General features: G+C 39.3%; 2 protein-coding genes and 1 non-coding gene across 3 annotated transcripts; 2 read left to right on the forward strand and 1 right to left on the reverse strand.

The window, feature by feature from the left end:
* The first annotated feature begins 522 nt into the window (after positions 1-522).
* LOC119729902 lies at positions 523-714 on the forward strand. Its single transcript, XR_005271301.1, has one exon. It is a non-coding gene; the product is annotated as a U2 spliceosomal RNA (small nuclear RNA).
* A 524-nt stretch (positions 715-1238) lies between these two features.
* LOC119729606 (D site-binding protein-like) lies at positions 1239-6287 on the reverse strand. The gene is made up of 4 exons (XM_038202242.1): positions 6120-6287; positions 5210-5520; positions 4612-4937; positions 1239-3479 (listed from the first exon to the last, which is right to left on the reverse strand). The coding sequence occupies exons 2-4, from the start codon at positions 5382-5384 to the stop codon at positions 3012-3014; spliced, it is 969 nt and encodes a 322-aa protein (XP_038058170.1). The 5' UTR covers positions 5385-5520; positions 6120-6287; the 3' UTR covers positions 1239-3011.
* Positions 6288-7521: 1234 nt separating this feature from the next.
* On the forward strand, positions 7522-17817 carry LOC119729712 (centrin-3). The gene is made up of 5 exons (XM_038202407.1): positions 7522-7704; positions 14224-14359; positions 14769-14883; positions 15521-15712; positions 16781-17817. Exons 1-5 carry the CDS (start codon positions 7688-7690, stop codon positions 16822-16824), a joined length of 504 nt encoding a protein of 167 aa, XP_038058335.1. The 5' UTR covers positions 7522-7687; the 3' UTR covers positions 16825-17817.
* Positions 17818-18239: the final 422 nt, after the last annotated feature.

Raw genomic sequence — 18239 nt, forward strand, 5'->3', positions numbered from 1 at the left:
TGGTGCTTTCTTACAATCTAAAAAAAACCCCATGATTACATTCAACATGATTCTTTATCTATATCTTGCTAGAATGTGTTATAATTCCTATCCCTGAAAAATATTTTCTCTGAAATACTCTGTTCTTTAATTATAGCTATTATATCCAACAATCGAATCAAAACCATTCTAAACGTTGTGGCAGCCTGAGCAAGCCTTGAACTAACCCAAACACATTGCAACAAATATTGCAACTGTACATAACTGCTCCCACAATGTGAGCTTTGTTACTTGATCTTTGTTACCTGAATTTTTTAATTTTTTCTTAGAAGTTCCTCGCATGTCACAAAGTATTTGACCTCAATCATCCACCCGTGTCATGTCAAAGGTGTGATGACGCCCACAAACAAAACGTTTTAGAACCATGCTATGACGTCATACGAACAATCGTTGACTCAACGTTTTACCGTTGCGTGCTTGCAGTTACCGGACGTTTTGTCTCGTCTGTCCCTATATAAAGGGGAGCAGAACGCATTGTAGGACATCGCTTCTCGGCCTCCTGGCTAAGATCATGTGAGAGTATCTGTTCTCGTCAGCTTAACATCTGACGGTAGTTGCCACAGCGCAGCTGCGATGTTATTCACGAGATTTTTGTAACCGGGTCTTGGCGAAGCTTGCTTCCCTGACCATGGGTTGACCCAGTATAGCACTGTAGCTGGGAGCAGCCCCCCCCCCCCCCACAATCAATCCAAAGATAGAATTTTGTCACAATTTTATATTAGACATCAAGCTCAATGTATCCGAAGCGTGATGCAATGAGTTTCAAATGGGGACGTGGAGAGGAGGAGGAGGAGGAGGAGGGGGGGGGGGGGGGGGGGGGGCTCACTACCGGGTACTGACGCTCAGATTAAGTTTTGCTTGGGTCCACAATAATATCATCGTAGCATCTTTGTGTGCTTTTTCTGGGGGGTTGTCATTTCAGTCAGTTCGAGACAATTGATGTTAAAATCAAACGACATTATTCTCGGAGGGATATAAAAAAAAAATAAGTGCATACTGCTGTCAAAACATGTAACTACATGCAAGTCGGAAATCAATTTACAAAGTTTGTTGCATTAAAGGCACAAAAAACTTCATATTGCAATTACATGTATATTAGTAAAGTATTTGCAAAGTACATGTACTATTCACTCCAGCTCAACTTACTTCCCATCAAAATACACCACCATAAAAATGACAACAATGGAAAACAAAACAACTTCATTTTGATCGCTTTATTTTTTCCCAACCACAAACCATATTTCAAATCCTTTAACATGGGTAATTTCTACTGTAATTCGTTATACAGAATACATTCATTTGTTTTAAGGGATTCTTTTTACATGCTTTGACAAAAACAATTTGGCTTTATTTTTTGGGGGGGGGGGGGGGCTTTAGGCCTTGACAGTAAAAAGGTAAGGCGTGAGATTTTGCAAAAATATAAATCAAACAGTCACTTTAATAGAATTTATAGCTGACTTGGTTTGTGGTAGAAGAGTATTAACATTAGAACAAGCTACTACATGTACATACAGATTCCATTTCCTGGATTGTAACAAAATAATATACAAAACAATGAATGCAGCTCTGCCAGCCCAACTCTGATTATTTACAACATTTATTTACAGATTTCTCAATCAACTTGTAATTGTTCATTACGTAGTACATGTAACATACTTCTGAAGTTCGGCAATTTTCTTGTTTTTTTTTACACACAATCAGTGAGGTTCTCATTTTTGCTCAATACACGTATATATGCAAGATACTTATGAGATTGGGTATAAAGTTATTTTCTGTACACGAAATACGTTATAAGTTTGAACAATGCCATGCAGTGCTGTGCAGTTAACCTTAAAATGGTGGTGGGCCCCTTTTTGGTTTGGGTAAACCCTTGGTGTATTTACCGAAACCAAACAGATCTCTTCGACTGTGTTTCCTTCGTATTACAACAAGCAAATATTCATGTAGTTTCTAAAATTCAGTTTTAGCACTGAAAGTATTGTTTAGATCCATAAGTGCATTTTCAGTCCATTTTGGGTCCGTTGCATAGTTGGGCCTGTATGAAACAAAAGGTCTCACTATGCAACAGACACAAATGACTGAAAACAAACTTATGAAAAAGTTGGCTGCAGAATTTAAATCATACATTCCAGTAAAATGTGCACACAATACACAAAAGCACTGTACATAACCATGTACCCTAATACATAAACTAAAAGCAGCGAATAAATGTATTGAAATGAAGGGGAAAAAAATGCATCCTTTCAGAACTTTCTACAATACATGTACTGTGTTTTGTGCGGTAAACTCAGCTAAAACAAAATCTGCTTCAATATTTACATTTTTCTGTACAAAATTAGTTTCTCAATATACATGTAACAAGAATTCATGCTATATTTTGTGCATCCACTAAAAAAGGTCCAATAATTAATCACAACTTAAACAAATGTTAGCAAAACATTACTTATTTGTGATCAAACATTGTATCAAAAAAAAAAAACCCATTTAACAAATGTCTCCAAGTCTTAAAACCCCAAAATTAGCGACCATGGACGAGAGTGAATTGCTCGAGCTTAACTTATAAATATTCAATTATTTATGCATCAACCGTGCAACTCCACTCCCATCCATATCGGAATTTTGTGGCATTCATGCACCATGTCAATAACAAATAATCTGACAGTGCTTATATGCATGAATATATATTTACTCCCAAATCTAACTCTTAACTATAAAATGCTACCTTTCTATTTGTTTCCACAAAACATACCTTTTTACAAAGTGTACCTTTCCATAAAGTTGAATTCACAATCCGAGCAATCTGATTTGTACTGGTTAACTGGGTTTAATCTCCAACATTCTAAGCTTTTCAATGAAATTGGGCAATGGTCTTCATCAACTGGACTATTAAAGGTACAGGGATAGTGTACACCAGTTACAGAACTTAGCTCGAGTTGGGATATAACCCAGTTGGGAGAAACCATGAAACCAGATTACTTCTGAGACAGGGAAACCACTAAGCACTTTCGCGCCTCTTCAGCAATAACGGTTAGCTCGTCAATGCGCACCCGCAAGCGCGCGTTCTCGGCCTCAAGCTCCTTCGCCTTGACAACCATTTCCCCCTCGCGCTGTTTGCGGGTGGCACGGGAGCGCTGCGACGCGATGTTGTTCTTGTCGCGGCGCTGACGATACTTTTGCTTAGCTGATTTTGCGCTGGCATTGTGGCGGGATGTGCGAGCCTTCTTGGTGGGCGGGGCCTCGTCATCATCATCATCATCGTCGCTGCTTGGGGCGGGGCGACGGGGGCTGCACTCCTCTTCCTTGCATGCTGTCTCAGAGCCAACGGGTGTTGGCAGGGTGGTCGTAGCCATTGCAGATGGTTCTGCGTCGGTCATTAAAGGGTCGTTGCTTCCTGCGATGGAAGTAGCCAAATCATTGAGATCAGTGGGACCAGTCTCCTCCTAAAAAATCATAAAAGAAACAAGAAACAAACATTAGTATTAAATAATGCAACAACAAAAAAATTCATCTGAAGACAATAAAATCAAAATGTGACAATAAAATCAAATTCCTTCAATCCATACCATTGCATTTGTACTTCCAGTGGATTCCCATATATGTATTCCCAATGTTATTCGGTTTAGAATAGCAACAGCCATTTTTCCTATGAGAGATTCTGTAATTCAAACTCATTGCAAGATGCGATTCAACCATACAGACTCAAATGATGAGAGCTGTTTAATTCTGCATTGTGTTGCACACCACTGGGTATCCTCTGTTTATAAACAAGCTATATAGCTAAATTCTCCATAAAAAAAATTGCAAAGTGTTGTGCAATATCTAGGAACTAAACTAGTTTCTGCAACCCTTTCATTCTTGGGAGCCTGCAATAGCCAGTGCATGTGTAAACATGCCCGACTCTCACTGCACACTGAAGGTCGACATATTGCCACTGGTTGTGCAATGCCACTGAGGACATGAATATTTATCACTTGAATGTAACCTTTGACCCTATTCAGTACTGAACACAATGCCCTGCTTTCAACCATACATCTATCGTACAATATATAATGGTTAATAGAATAGTACTTTTTACATACATCAGTGCTACATGTAATGAATTTCTATTACTTGTGATTGCATCAGCCTGTACTCATGAATTATTCATGACTCACAGACACAGCATGCACTTCAAACCAGTATGAAGATAACTGTCATTCATTCACAATCAGATCACTGACAGGTTTCCAGGGGCCTAATGAACATTATTAATTATTTAACCTCCCACTTAAAAATAAACAAATTTTATACAGTTTGCCCCTGTGCCCATTTTAGTGAGGATTTAGCAATTTGCTACAAAAAATGGCATGTGTGATGTGTCCTACCTTCATGTGAAATGTGTACAATAAACCTATTTTATTTCATGCACTGCACCAAAGCCATTTAGAGAAGTATTATTACCCTGGCGGGCATTTGAAATTTGAAAAAGTCAAGATGTAACGACAAATTTCTGTTTCCAGTTCATACATGACGCTGTACAGGAAAATGTACTTGAATATAGGATTATTTTTTGATAAAATACAGTTTTCTCACCGTCAATTGCTGAAGGAACCCGGTCAGATCCGTAAATGTGTTGAAGAAATGATCCACAGAGGCGTCGCTCTCAGCTGGGCTGATCTCGCCGCCATCGCTGACGGACGAGATGACATCCCGTGGCTTGAAAGGTTCCCCGACTCCCCCCATGGGATCCAGGGGGAGGTCCTGGAATGAGCCCGGCAGGTTCTCCTCAAGGACCCCCATCAGATCGGGGAAGAGCATTAGGTCTGTGAATCCCTCCACATCGACGGTAGGAGGCTGGTCCGACTCTGTCTCAATGGGGTAGGCTGCTAGCACATCGCAGAAAGACAGGTCGGGATCACCTAGTATTAGGAATCACAAAACCAGAATTTAATTTTTGGACATTTATAGCTGTTTCAGGACTTGTATTTTAAACAAAGACGAATCGTGATTTACATTTTCTTTAGAAAAACTGAATTTGAATTGTTCAATCACGTTGTAAAGAAATTGGTCGATTTTATTCAACACTGGAATGAGATAAGATTATAAGGCCTGCCAACTGCAACTTAGTTCCAGACAGGAATGTGCAACCGAAATTTATTAGACACATTTTTTGTTTGATTTGAAAACTCACCATGGTTAAAAAGGCTGCTCATTGGCATCGATGCCCGTTGAGCAGTACCGGGGGCCTGGTGCCCGAAGATCACACTGGTGTCCTTCGAGAGTCCTGTCGAAATGATCTCGACAGGGTTTACAACCGGCCCCCGGCTCCCTACTGTCTCCTCTTCCTCTATACCTCGGCAAGCCATATTGGCAGCTGATGGGTATTTGTACGATAGATTTTGCTTCCATTTTGTGTTTTGAAAATCACAAATGGTCTCGGGAGAATCCACGGTAAATTGGGTTTAGCCCCTTGTAGTCAACCACGGAGGGTGTTTCTGCACCCTGGAACAAAATAGAACATATAATGGCAAAATGAACAAAGTGACCATTTAGCTTTGATTCTCTTTATTTTTTTTGTATTATAATAAAAATGATAAATATTAAATATATAATTATCAGTTTTTACTTTAAATATCTATCACCAAGCCAATATGACCGTTTAACATACAGAAGTTCCCAACGAATTCCTAGCCTAGCCTAGCTGAGTGCCAGACACTTTTTTCTAAGGAGTATTCTTACACAATACATGGCATTTATTGGCAAGTAACATGCACTAACTTTAAGTTAAACTTCTACCTGCAAGAAACAATGCACAAACCTTTCCTCAATTCAGATGCCCCCCCCCCCCCCCTCCGGCCGGCCCTAGCGCTATATAGCACATCATGAAAACACACCATCATCAATCACGACCGTGCAATAATTATTCTCAAATTCTCAAAGTGAGTCTTGATGAGAATTTTATTTATTGTTTATTTAATTTTAACAAATTTTGTTTGACTTTTGAGTACTAATAAGTTGAGTGTCTGCTTTACGGGTTTCGACTTTCCAATCTAAGTTTTTATAATTCCAATAACCAAGCATGATAACTGAGGTTTAAGTACCTGAAAAGCCTTTCCAGTCGCTTGTACCGTCGCTCTGGACGGTAAAATCGCCCTTCTCGTTGATGGAGAGGTTCTCCAGCCCTTTTCCTGGGGAGGTGCTTTCTTTCGCCTTTTCGCCAACAGATCTTCAACCGATGTGAAAAAATTTCACCGGGGATTGCAATATATTGCGAAATCCACGGACCTTTTTTGCGCATGTTCATTACCATGATCGAAAAATAGACATGATGTCATGCTTTATTCCACCAATTAACGCTGCCCGTTACTTTTTTTAGTAACGTGAAGACGTCATTGCTAGCCAATGAAAGGGCTCGAATCGCAGAATCAGCCGCGGTTTTCGTGTTGTTTACACTTCACTGGTTTGCGTAGTCTAGTCGACCTTCGTCTTTTATTATGTTTACCGCTACCTCACAACCCCAACAAAGCCCGCCGAAACAAGTTATTTATAGATTAGTTACTTCGATTGCTATCTTAAAAAGAGCAAGATAAGCGAATTTAGGTGTAAACAACTTGAATACACGTTTATTAAATATTTTGATTTTTTCCCCCATAATTTTCAAGTAGAATGACGTCCTTAAATTGCCGTCATAATAGCTCTAAGATTTTAGCCAAATCGTCACGGTATAGGCTAATATTATTATTGGACCATACATTATTATTATTTTTTATTATTCATGGTTTAATTAATTGAAAATGACACATTGCAGCCAAAAGGCTGAATAAGTTAACGGTCATTTTTAGTTATAAATCATTAAAGTTAAAACAAAATCAACAATATCATAAAAGCCAAAATCAGACTTACAAATAAAATGTACATAAAAACACCAGAAAATGTACTTTAAGAATAAAAGGAAATGTGTACTAAGGAAATGTGTGTGTGTGTGTGTGTGTGTGGGGGGGGGGGGGGGGGAATGTTCACTAGAGATATAGATGAGGTTGGCGGGCCAGGCCTGGAGAAAGCCTTAGGGTGGGGTAACTTCGAGTAAGAGAGATGGTATATACTGTTCCTTGTTTTATGGTATATAAATATTGAAGTGGATACGAAATTCGGTTAAAATAACAAAAACACATTCAGTAAAATCTTGAATAATATTTAAAACATAAAATTACACCAACAGGTAGAAGGTATTTACTTTAAAATTCTTGTGAGTGAGCGGATTGCTGAATTATGGAGCTTTAGCTCCATGATTGGGCGATCATTATACAATTACGGATGATTTTAATTAGAGATTGTGTTCTATTTCTTTGCTTCACACACTTTGTCCAATGTCGAACCTGTATGAGAATTAAATTACTGTAAAATCTGTAAAAATCCAAGCTATGAAGAAGGTATCCAACCTGCCATGCCCGCGCCCGCACTATCACACCCGCGCGGAATAAAGTACGCGCATGGCGCACTAGTTGCGCATGCGGATTGAACGTTGACCCCGTTCAGTCAATGTGCCGGCCATTTTGAACGAACTCCCGAATCCAAGATAGGCCGTTCTCACGAAATCGGCCCAATTTCACTTATTGCTCGTCATATAAAAAGTGCCATTTGAGGGTGAATAGTTGGTGGCCCCAGCAAAATGAGTTTGTCATTGAGGTAAGATCTTGGATGCTTGAAATTCTCGTTTACCATTCCATGTTTACGCGAGTAGGCCTACAGTCTGACAGTCTGTACGGTTGGTTAATTTGTCATCACAATGCAATGTGAGCATGGTGCCGGTGAGTGACACTGAGACACAAACAATCATTACATTCATCATGCAGTTCATGCACAAACCTACATGACCTATCCTATGGCCTGGGATACAGGAATCAGTCAAGCTTGAAAGCAGGAAAGAATGTAGCCCCATAAATGTGGCCTATTTACTGGACTGCCTCCGTAAACATAGGCCACACATCCACATGTACAAAAATCGTGTCGACGGAGCCAAATTGTGATTTTCACATTTAGGCTTAGTTTGTAGGTTTTTTTTGCTTTAGAAGCATACTCACCCTCTTTACAGGCTAATCAGAAAGTGCTGCCTTTTTCAGATGTCTAATTTTTGTGAAATTTCATGTTGAAGTTTTGATACGCAAACGTGTAAAAATGAATCTGGAAATTTCACGAAAAATATACATCTGAAAAAGGCAGCACTTTCTGATTAGCCTATAAAGAGGGTGAGTATGCTTCTAAAGCAAAAAACCCTACAAACTAAGCCTAAATGTGAAAATCAAAATTTGGCTCCGTCGACACGATTTTTGTACATGTGGATGTGTGGCCTATGTTTACGGAGGCAGTCCAGTAAATAGGCCACATTTATGGGGCTAGAAAGAATGTTGCAACCCAATGCTGCTTTTTTCTTCATTCATATATCATCATGAAGGTCAGTCACTGCAAAATTGATGATAACAAGACATGAGAATCTGGGACTGAGAAACATTTCCAATTTTGTTAGAAAACTTTGAAAATTTTCTTGACTCTCCTGTCTCTCCATTGACTTTGTACACAACCGCTGAAGTAGTGTCAGGTTGCAACATTCTTTCCTGAAAGCATTGTTTCTTCATTATGTTTCCAAGATTAAGTGATCATTGATTTAGGCGGTAGGGCCCTAGGGGCCTACTTTTAATTTGCATAGAATTTACGAAATAAGCCTAATTTGTATTATTACCCTCCTATTTACAAAATGATTTACTATCAGAACTGTAAGGTATTTTCAAACCTTACAGAAAGACCAATTGATTTGAAGTTGCTGTAGCCGAAAATTCTCAATTTTTTCCGACCTCCAAACTCTCCTGCTGCGAAATGTTCGGCCTCAATATTACATGTGGATTTGTACCTCTAGCATGTCTAGGGTGGGTTGAAATCCCTCAAATGTCAACAAAAAAGTGAAATTTACCAGAATTTTGTTCACAAGGATCATTGGAGTCTCGCACTCGGCCGTCTCTCATTGTTTGCCGTTGACTGAGGGCGCTTTTATTCTCTTCACCAACTACAGCACGGCTTTCATTCCGAGAGTGTCTCCGGACCTCGCGCGATGAAATGAGAGCCGCGCCGTAGTTAGTCCATGTTCTTATTCCTCCATGGTTAGTCAAGAGACGGGAGAGTTTGGAGGTCGGAAAAAATTGAGAATTTTCTGCTACAGCAACTTCAATTGGTCTTTCTGTAAGGTTTGTAAAAAACCTTACAGTTCTGGAACTACCTCCTATTTAAAGGGAATATACAACATTTGCAAGCATCGAAAAATAAAACTACCAAGTTTTTACGAAATACCTAACTAGGATGTTGGTAAATGACAGTCTCAAGCATCTTGTAAAATTATGGCACCTGGTGTGAAGTCATTTTCAAGAAAATGGTATTTTTGTAAACATTTCCAACGGTGGTCGGCCGACCAGCGTTGGAAAAACCTAACTATTTTTCAACTACTGCAAGTTTACCATTTTTTTTCAGTCCAAATTTTGTTTGCTATTGGTTACATGTTCATGAACGGGTGCAGGCCAGCTAGACTGGTTCCCTTGCCTTACAATTTTCCATCATCTATAAATTGATCCATTTTATCTTTTGTGGAGTCAGGGAACCAGACTACTTGAACATTTTTGTTTTTCTTGGTTTTCCAACCTTTTCGAACACAAAACTTCAAAAATGTCAGTGTAACAATATTTGATCTATTATACTAACCCCTCAAATAGTTCATTTCTGAAAATTACAGCAAAAGCCAATGATGTACATTCCCTTTAAGACTAAGACTACGTAAGAAGTAAGAGGTCACCAATGGTCAAAATGTTTGTGTCTCACCTCCTGGCATTCTGTGTACAAACCAATGGGGGTCTTGACCAATATTGACCCAAGTAATACTAGGCTGACAATGCATGTTTCCGTAGGAGGGTTAATAAATACACTTCCCAAACTTTTAGAAATAAAGGCAAGAATGTTGCATCCTGACGGTCTTGACTCTCCATAGATTTTCATTTTGTGCACAACCGCGTGGCTGTGTACAAAATTTACATTGTGTATTCCTAACAAAATTGGAATGGAAATGTTTCTCAGTCCCATATTCATGTCTTATCATGATTTTGCAGTGACCATGATGACTGACCTTCATTGACATGATATATGAAGAAAAAAGTGGCGTCAGGTTGCAACATTCTTTCCGAAATAAAAATATGAAATGGGTCTTTCAGGATACCAGTCAAAAGGGCCAGTAGAACAGTCGTCATTGAATTTCAAATTTTTGAAATGCAAGCGATGAACCTGATCGTAATTATCAACTAATTTTAAAAATATTTTAGTAAGGCCAAAAAAAATAATAAGTCGGTCTCTGGTCAGCGCGCGCGTCGATTTTAATCATGCGCGTCGATCTTTTTTTTTTCCAAAATGTTCCGCGGTAGCTCCAACAGCACCCTCTATTTCCGCACCTCAAATTTTTTTACCAAAAAGCACCAAGGAATGGGAAATTGCACCAAGGCAAATGATCGAAAGCACCAAGGCAAATTATGGAGGACACCAATGTACATGAGGACACCAAAAAAGCAAAATAGTACCCACCTTGTCTGTACAATCCAAGCTTGAAGAAAAGAAAAAAAAAAAAAAAAAAAAAAAAAAAGCCGCGTGGCCGCGTCAATTCCGGAACTTTGGTCTGACCAGAGACTGAATATTTTTTTGGGGGGGCCTAAGCATGGCAGGTGAATAAAACCGTGGAGGAAGGAATAGAACCTACCCGGAAATATCCGGGCGCTCTCCGAGATTGCTGACGAAATGCATTCGGCAAACTTCCAACATTTTTGGAAACGGGAGGCATTCCTCCCATTTTAACCACGTGCTGTGGCAGTTACCTGACCTAAGATTCATCAGGAAAAGTCAGAATCTTTCAGTCTGGGAGCCAGACTATGCTTGTCGGTCACTTCACTGCATTTATATATACTAGTTCTAGAGGGTTAAAGTGTTGATTGTGCTCATCAATTGTGTTAATATAACCACAAAAAGCAAAGGCTTGTTAATTTTTAACTCAGACCACCTGACAACAATTAAAACCTTTCAACTGATGTACAGTGTACACAATTCAGATGCTGTTGTATTGCCAACCATAAAGTGGTTCTCTTAAAGGTCGATTACTGGGTAATTTATTGCGTACGTTGGTCTTGAACTGTCTTTGAAAAATATAATAATCTCAGAAGTTTACAAGTGCAGTGCACATGAGTTGATGTGGCAAAGCAAATTTGTTTTCTAATTTGGTGATGTATTATTATAAAGGAAACACAGAGGGAAATGGATGGTGATATAGCAGGCTATCACAGATCCGTGCACAAGTCAAACAAACTTCTGCATCCCTAACACTGTGCCTAAGTGGGTTTTTTGTAGTCCAGGTGTTAGATTGTTTGAAATAATCACTCATATCAGTGGTGGAGACGAGGCTTGACTGAGCTAGCGCAACTCGGGTGTATGCCTTTCACCTTCGTGTGTCAATTTTCATTTGGTTGTGCCATAGTCGCAGTGATTAATGCAGACCAGTCCTCTCACGTATGTATGCTTTTTTTTGGGTCGGCTCTTATTTTCATGAAAAGTGAGTAAAATTGATTCAAACTGCTTACTGGCTGATGTGACCACTGTAGAAATTTCAATTCTGGCAGCTCTTCCTCAAACAAATTGTGATCATCACTTCATCAACTTACAAGCATTGACAAAATTGAATTTTGGCAGTATAAGTGACCGCTGTTTGATCTTGTTCGATATAAGAGATGATGCCTAAGTTATTTGCTGTCTCTTGTAAATTGAATGTCATAACTGATACTTTTCTAATTAATACATTAGAAGTAGACCAATAAAATCAAAAGTTAGGAGAAATGAAGTGGAAATAGAACTCTCTTAAAATTGTTCAAATAAAGAACACAAAATGGAATATATTAGCCATCAATTCAATTTCAGCAGTCTATTGACAAATGGATCATCTAAAAACTTTGTTCATAAACCAGTTCGCTCTGGAGGCTGTGTACAAGGAAAAGTTTTGTGGTATTCGGAACGGATGATAAACACGCAGGGAGTGAGGCTGGAAATATCTGTCTCGCAGCGAGCGAGGCCGGAAATATGAGTGTGCTGCCCGAGGGTGATGGCTTCAACCCGCCTGGCTTGAGGTCGAGTGAAAATAAATCCCACACCTCGTTCCGTTCTTGTCAAAATAATCCTGGTGTGAACTGGTTAAAAAGTACTAATTATGTAAATCAATTCAGCCTGATTGCAGAAATCAATGAACTTTAGATTTAAGTGCATTCTTTGTGAAATAAGAAAAATTCATGTACATGAAAAAAGATTAGCAAATGGATTTTGCATGAGAATGATACAACTTGTACCGTTAAAAAGGAAGCAAATGCCCAAGTATCATGCGTATACATGTAGCTGATATAAACGTTCCTTTTGTAATCTCTACTTTTAAAAAATAAATGTCAAGTACTTTGGACAACAGAGGAGCGTTATTTGCCAACTGAACAGGTGGATGAACCGTCGAACGGTCAAAGTCTGTCTTTCACAGTGTCAATTGCATTAACTACAAATAAACAGCCCAAAACCAATAGCATACTAGACAAACGGCTTACCGTTATAATGATGGCGCAAGGTTATAATTCTATGCATGATTTCAAAAAAATTAACAAAGATCAAATAAAAAATAAAAATAAAAAAAACTGACTACATGAAGTAAAAAACAAAATGACTGTGCCCTACCAACTGAGCTATTCAACCCTGTGTTAGGCTTTTTTTAGGGGTTGAAAATCGGCACGGTAACCATGCTATAGTCAATTTGCTTGTTCAGCGTTTTTATGAATAAAGGATGATGCATTGTGGCTGTTAAAAAAAACACACAAAGGAGATCAGTATGTTTAAAAAGTGCTGCGTGGTTGAAAAAACTGGGCCATTATATTGCTTATCACTTAAATAGAAGATACAACATTTGCGAACATCAAAAAACGAAATGACGAAATTATCATGAAATACCTTACTGGATTGTTAGGCAATGACAGTCTAAAGCAGCCTGTAAAATCGTGGCTTCTGGTGTGCCGACATTTTCAAGAAACACTGTATTTTTCTAACGCTGGTCAGCCAACCAGCGTTGGAAAAAAACTAGCTTATTTTCAAAAAGTGCTCCTAATTTTTCATATTTAGTTATTCCGGATTTTGTAATTGATAACACAAATGTGAAGGGGTACAAGCCTGCCAGACTGATTCTCTGACCATACAATTCCCAAAGTCTACAAATTGTTCCATTTCATCGTAAGTGGGGTCAAGGGTACCAGACTACAAGAACATGATTGGTTTTGGGTTTTTTTCCCAGCATCTACAAGCCCAAAACGTGAACAAGTCAGTGTAACAATATTTGCTATGATCCTCCAAATCCATTTATTTCTGAAAATTGCAGCAGTAGCAAATGTTGTACATTCCCTTTAACAAATCTAGGAGATGTGCCTAGGAAAATAATAGGAAAATGCCATGGTACCCGCAACTTCTTATGAGGCTTTATCTATAGATAGCTACAAAATGAATAAATGTACAAAAATAGTGCATCTATTCTAAAAACCTCTTCATATTTTGTGTTTATCATAAGCTGATACCAAAGTCTGCCTGTTTGTGTGCTAAAACGACTACTTGTACCAAAAACTGTTTTTGTTATCACCAACTGACGTCATACATGCACTTGTGCTTTGCTTTCAGTTTGTCTAGTTGACCTCGTAAAGATTCAGTTTATGAGGAGGTTAACATTAATCAAAAGCTTCAAGACCTTGTGTATGATATCAGTTAATGATAAAATCTCACAAGAAAGAAAATATTTTGCAATGGCCTGATATTTTTTATGACTTAAATAATGACTTTAATATGAATTTACAATGGTTGGCAGTACAATTTCAATTCACAATAAAGCCAATTTCAATCACGTGCATCTTAACTTTTTTTAAACCTGCTGTTATTTAAAAAAAAAAATTATTTTGTGATATTCTGTATGACATGAAAAATGAAAATACATGTACATGTATGTAACTGAAGATGTTCCTTTTGAAAGAAAATAAAAAGTGTGATTTCACCTTAAAACAAGAAAATGTCTGTGAAAGTCTGCAGACTTAATTGTTAATTACGGTTAAAATGTTTTTGCTATAGATCTGAATTCGGCATGGACAAGGGTCGACGCAAGAAGCGACGAGAACTGACCGAGGAGCAGAAACAAGAAATCAAGGAGGCCTTTGACCTGTTCGACACGGACAAGGACAGAGCCATTGATTACCATGAACTGAAGGTATTGGATGGGGGCACAAGGAGGGGTGGGGGATGCGGTGGGGTGAAGGGGTCGAAGGGGTGGGGGTGGTGGTTGTGAGGGGGGGGGGGGGGAGAGGTTAATCAACTAATGCATCATTAGATGGCTACCATTTTGTGTCTTCCCTTCAGCATATTCATTTGCTTTTGTGTGATGTGGAGGGAGCTCGGAGGGGGGATTGGTGGGGGGGGGGGGGGGGGGGGGAGGGATTGATCTTTTTTTGGGGGGGGGGATTTGACACATGAACCAGTGTGCTCATGTCTGTGTTGCCCCCAGTGGAGCTCTGGTGAGTGGTGGTGAAGCGCCCTCTAGTCATGCACTGGGTCCATTAGCAATCTTTTTGTATCATGCCATTCATGTCATTTGTTTGTGGTATTTTACATTCTTACAGGTAGCGATGAGAGCCCTCGGGTTTGACGTGAAGAAGGCCGACGTGTTGAAGGTGCTTCGTGATTACGACAAGGACAACAGCGGCAAGATATTCTTTGATGACTTCAATGAAGTCAGTGAGTATTAGGGAAAGTTACACCTCCTACATATTTATGAGCCAAACGCGCTTATTTCATTGGTCAATGTTCCAACCACTGAGCTGTATTTTCCTGACTGGAAAGCAAACAGAGTATTGCACAATGAGTTCATTTGAAGCCATACTCAGGAGACAGCGTCAGTGTTCTAAAAAGGACAACTTGCCAACAAAGATCTGTTCTTGGACGTCGTCGTAGTTCACGTTTTGAGCTTGCAGTCCACTTTATGCAGCAGAAACGTGTCCTTTTTAGGACATAATGTACCTGAACAAACAGCTGCCAAATCTTGATACAGCACACTCTGTATGAGATTTGATATACTTTTCTATAGGTATATTGGTTTCCATATTTGGAAAAACAGGGTGAACTGGCCAAAAAGCGACAATTTATTGTACGGCATAATGGGCATAGACTATACAGTCAGTATATGGATATCAGTTGTTCCAACGAGTAGTATTAGGGAAACAAAATATGTGGTTCTCTAAAGACCAGCTATTTGAAAATGAGCAGTGATGACTGTTTGTGCATCACACACTCACAGTTGTTAAACATGGTGGTTGTGTGGTATTACCGTGTTGGCTGTAATTTGAATGTTTGCCTGTCCACTAACTCCTGACAGTGACAGACTGGATGCTGGACAGAGACCCCCACGAGGAGATCTTGAAGGCCTTCCGCCTGTTTGACGACGATGACTCAGGCAAGATCAGCCTGCGCAACCTGAGGCGGGTGGCTAGGGAGCTCGGGGAGAACATGACGGAGGAGGAGCTACGCGCCATGATTGACGAGTTTGACAAAGACGGAGACGGTGAAAGTAAGCACTGGTTTGTCCTTAGAGAGGTCAAGTTACCAGTCTTCCCAAGGAAGTGTATGCCTAGGACCTGTGTTGTGCCATGGATACATCAGTGAACACCACAAAAATATGCGTTGGTAACACACACACTCATGTACAACTGCGAATGAGTTTAGCACATTCGCCATAACCAAAAGAGAGGAAGAAGCTGTTTTTTTTTCTTTTGCGACGATATTGGTAAAAAGCCTGGCACTAGTGGACACTCAAAGATTGAGGGCGTATTTAGCAGTCATTGCATAGACTATGTTAGCCGGTGATCACTTGGTGAAGTGCTATGGAATTAACCAGTCAATGATGTAAACACGATCTAGCAATATTCCTGGGGGCGGGTGACGGGTAAAATTGTCAAGCTTTAGTCTAGTCTCCGGTGGTGAACGTGTATACACGTCAGTGGTGCCCATTGTTTTTGTACACACTGTGTATTGAACTTGAACTTGGCCGCTGCAAACAGCCTGGTGTTACAGCTAATATCACTCCATGGCAGGGCCTCGGACTGTTGCAAAATACGAAGTTACGGTGAAAAGTATCGTAAAAATAGTGGACAAATGACACTGTACTTCCTTTGTTCACCTTATGTGGAATGCTAAAATCTCATATTTTGCCTAGTGAACAGCAAGTAGGCAGTTAAAACGCGTGTTGGCAACATATATTTTTATGACATTCATGTGCATATCCTTGATGTAATGCGTGTCCTAGCCGTACACATTTTTGCAAAAGACACGCAACTTTAATTATCATGTGCTTGGTCTGCATTGTGCTGAGTTACGGACAAAACTGTTTGCTGAAGGAGTATGGAGTATATGAAAGAAATTTAGCTTTAAAGGAATTAAGCTTGTTGTGAGAAGCAGCACGATAATCATGTGTATGCCTCCATTTCTGCAAATTTTGGTCGTCTTTTTTTTTGGTGGTGGCATTTTCAGGCTCTTTTTACACAAGCTTTTTTGCATGGGAGCCCTGAAGGAACCTCCCTTTTAATTCATACGCATGTAGCCCAATATCTCTCATTCCAATCCTTTTTTTTTTTTACAGTTAATGAGGAAGAGTTTGTCGCCATCATGACAGGAGATACATGAAGAGCGCACTTCCCTTCAAATTTACATAACGCCTGGTCTGGACCAAAAATCATTTGTACATTTCTTGTTATTCAACCGTGCCAACTTCACTTTCATGTGTGTCTTCCAGAGTGACATTTCTGTCAGTGTTAAGGCCCAATGCAGTAATTGGATCTCTGCAGGACTGCTGTGGTCATGTTAAACCTTGGAATCTCACGTGTTGTAGTTGTAGTATTCGTACTCGGTACTCGTAATCCAGTACTTTTTGAGAATACTTGTACTCATGCTCGTACTCGAATATAAAAATACTGAAATTCAAGGTACTTATAATCGAGAAACAAAGAAAACTACAGTATTTATGAAACATGTCTAGGCAAGCTGGTTCCAGATTGCACACAATTCTGTCCAATTGATTCAGAATGACTATTTACTGCAAGTCTTTTCATGCATCTGGGCTACACAAGGGGCAGGATTTAGCTCATTCATTAACGTGACGGGATAATCTTATACTGTCCAACCAACCAAAGAAACAACTTGTGAAATTTTAAAGAGCAAGTGCTTTTCAACTACATGCACATTGCAGCAACTCCAAGATGGACAAATTTTAGAAGGGAACAAAAACACCCGAAGACTGTCAAGTGCCTCTAGTTTTTTTTTTTAATTGATGTACATGTATTCATGCAACTGGGAATTTACAAAAAAACAAGGACATTCCAAAACCACACAAGATTTTGTACAGTATTTTTCAATTTGTAATGGCATTCGTAAGAAGTAAAAAACGAGGAAATCAGCTGATCAAAGGAAAAGTTGCATGCCTGTGTATTGCTGTCGAGCACTTGTTGAAATTTTGATACGCAAGCTGAATATACATGTAGATTACAAATTCACACACTTCCCCGCCAATATTCCTTCCTGAGGTGTTTACAAGGATGAATATTATTTTAGTTTTTTTATACTAAAACTTTGTAGAATAAAAGTATTTGTATATACTTAAATTGGATTTCGCATTCTTTACATTTTGTGCTTTGTCCTTCATTTGTATAAATATTCTGTTTGCTGTATGCTAGAGCTGGCCCAACTATCATAAGGGAATAAATGTGTGCTCCGGAGGTTTTTATCACTCTGTTTATGACCGCTTAGAGTCTTGGTGCTGATAATTACCAAGCCGGAGGCGAGGGTAATTATCAGCACCCAGACTCTAAGCGGTCATAAACAGAGTGATAAATACCGACCGAGCACATATTTATTCCCATTCATGAATACCTTTTCGGAAAACAAAATCAAATAATTCGTTAAAAAAATCCCGATTCTGTTCAACAAGTTCACTTCATGCTTTTTGAAACATCCCTTTAGCAAAATAATGGAGTGTTCAGCTGGCGAGTAAGATGTAAACAACCCTTTTATGGAGACTGACGTGCGCGTAGCATGTTCTGCGC

The sequence above is a fragment of the Patiria miniata genome, unplaced genomic scaffold, assembly GCF_015706575.1.
Source record: "Patiria miniata isolate m_02_andy unplaced genomic scaffold, ASM1570657v1 HiC_scaffold_21, whole genome shotgun sequence".
In the NCBI taxonomy this organism is placed as follows: Eukaryota; Metazoa; Echinodermata; class Asteroidea; order Valvatida; family Asterinidae; genus Patiria; species Patiria miniata.

What these genes read in the sequence shown, in the direction of transcription:
- LOC119729606 (XM_038202242.1), bottom strand. Translation starts at nt 5,384, where the DNA reads ATGGCTTGCCGAGGTATAGAGGAAGAGGAGACAGTAGGGAGCCGGGGG. An exon ending in GAGCAGCCTTTTTAACCATG is followed by an intron (nt 4,938 to 5,209) that starts GTGAGTTTTCAA and finishes TCCTAATACTAG; the next exon opens with GTGATCCCGACCTGTCTTTC. An exon ending in GGTTCCTTCAGCAATTGACG is followed by an intron (nt 3,480 to 4,611) that starts GTGAGAAAACTG and finishes ATGATTTTTTAG; the next exon opens with GAGGAGACTGGTCCCACTGA.
- LOC119729712 (XM_038202407.1), top strand. An exon ending in TTGATTACCATGAACTGAAG is followed by an intron (nt 14,360 to 14,768) that starts GTATTGGATGGG and finishes ACATTCTTACAG; the next exon opens with GTAGCGATGAGAGCCCTCGG. An exon ending in CAAAGACGGAGACGGTGAAA is followed by an intron (nt 15,713 to 16,780) that starts GTAAGCACTGGT and finishes TTTTTTTTACAG; the next exon opens with TTAATGAGGAAGAGTTTGTC.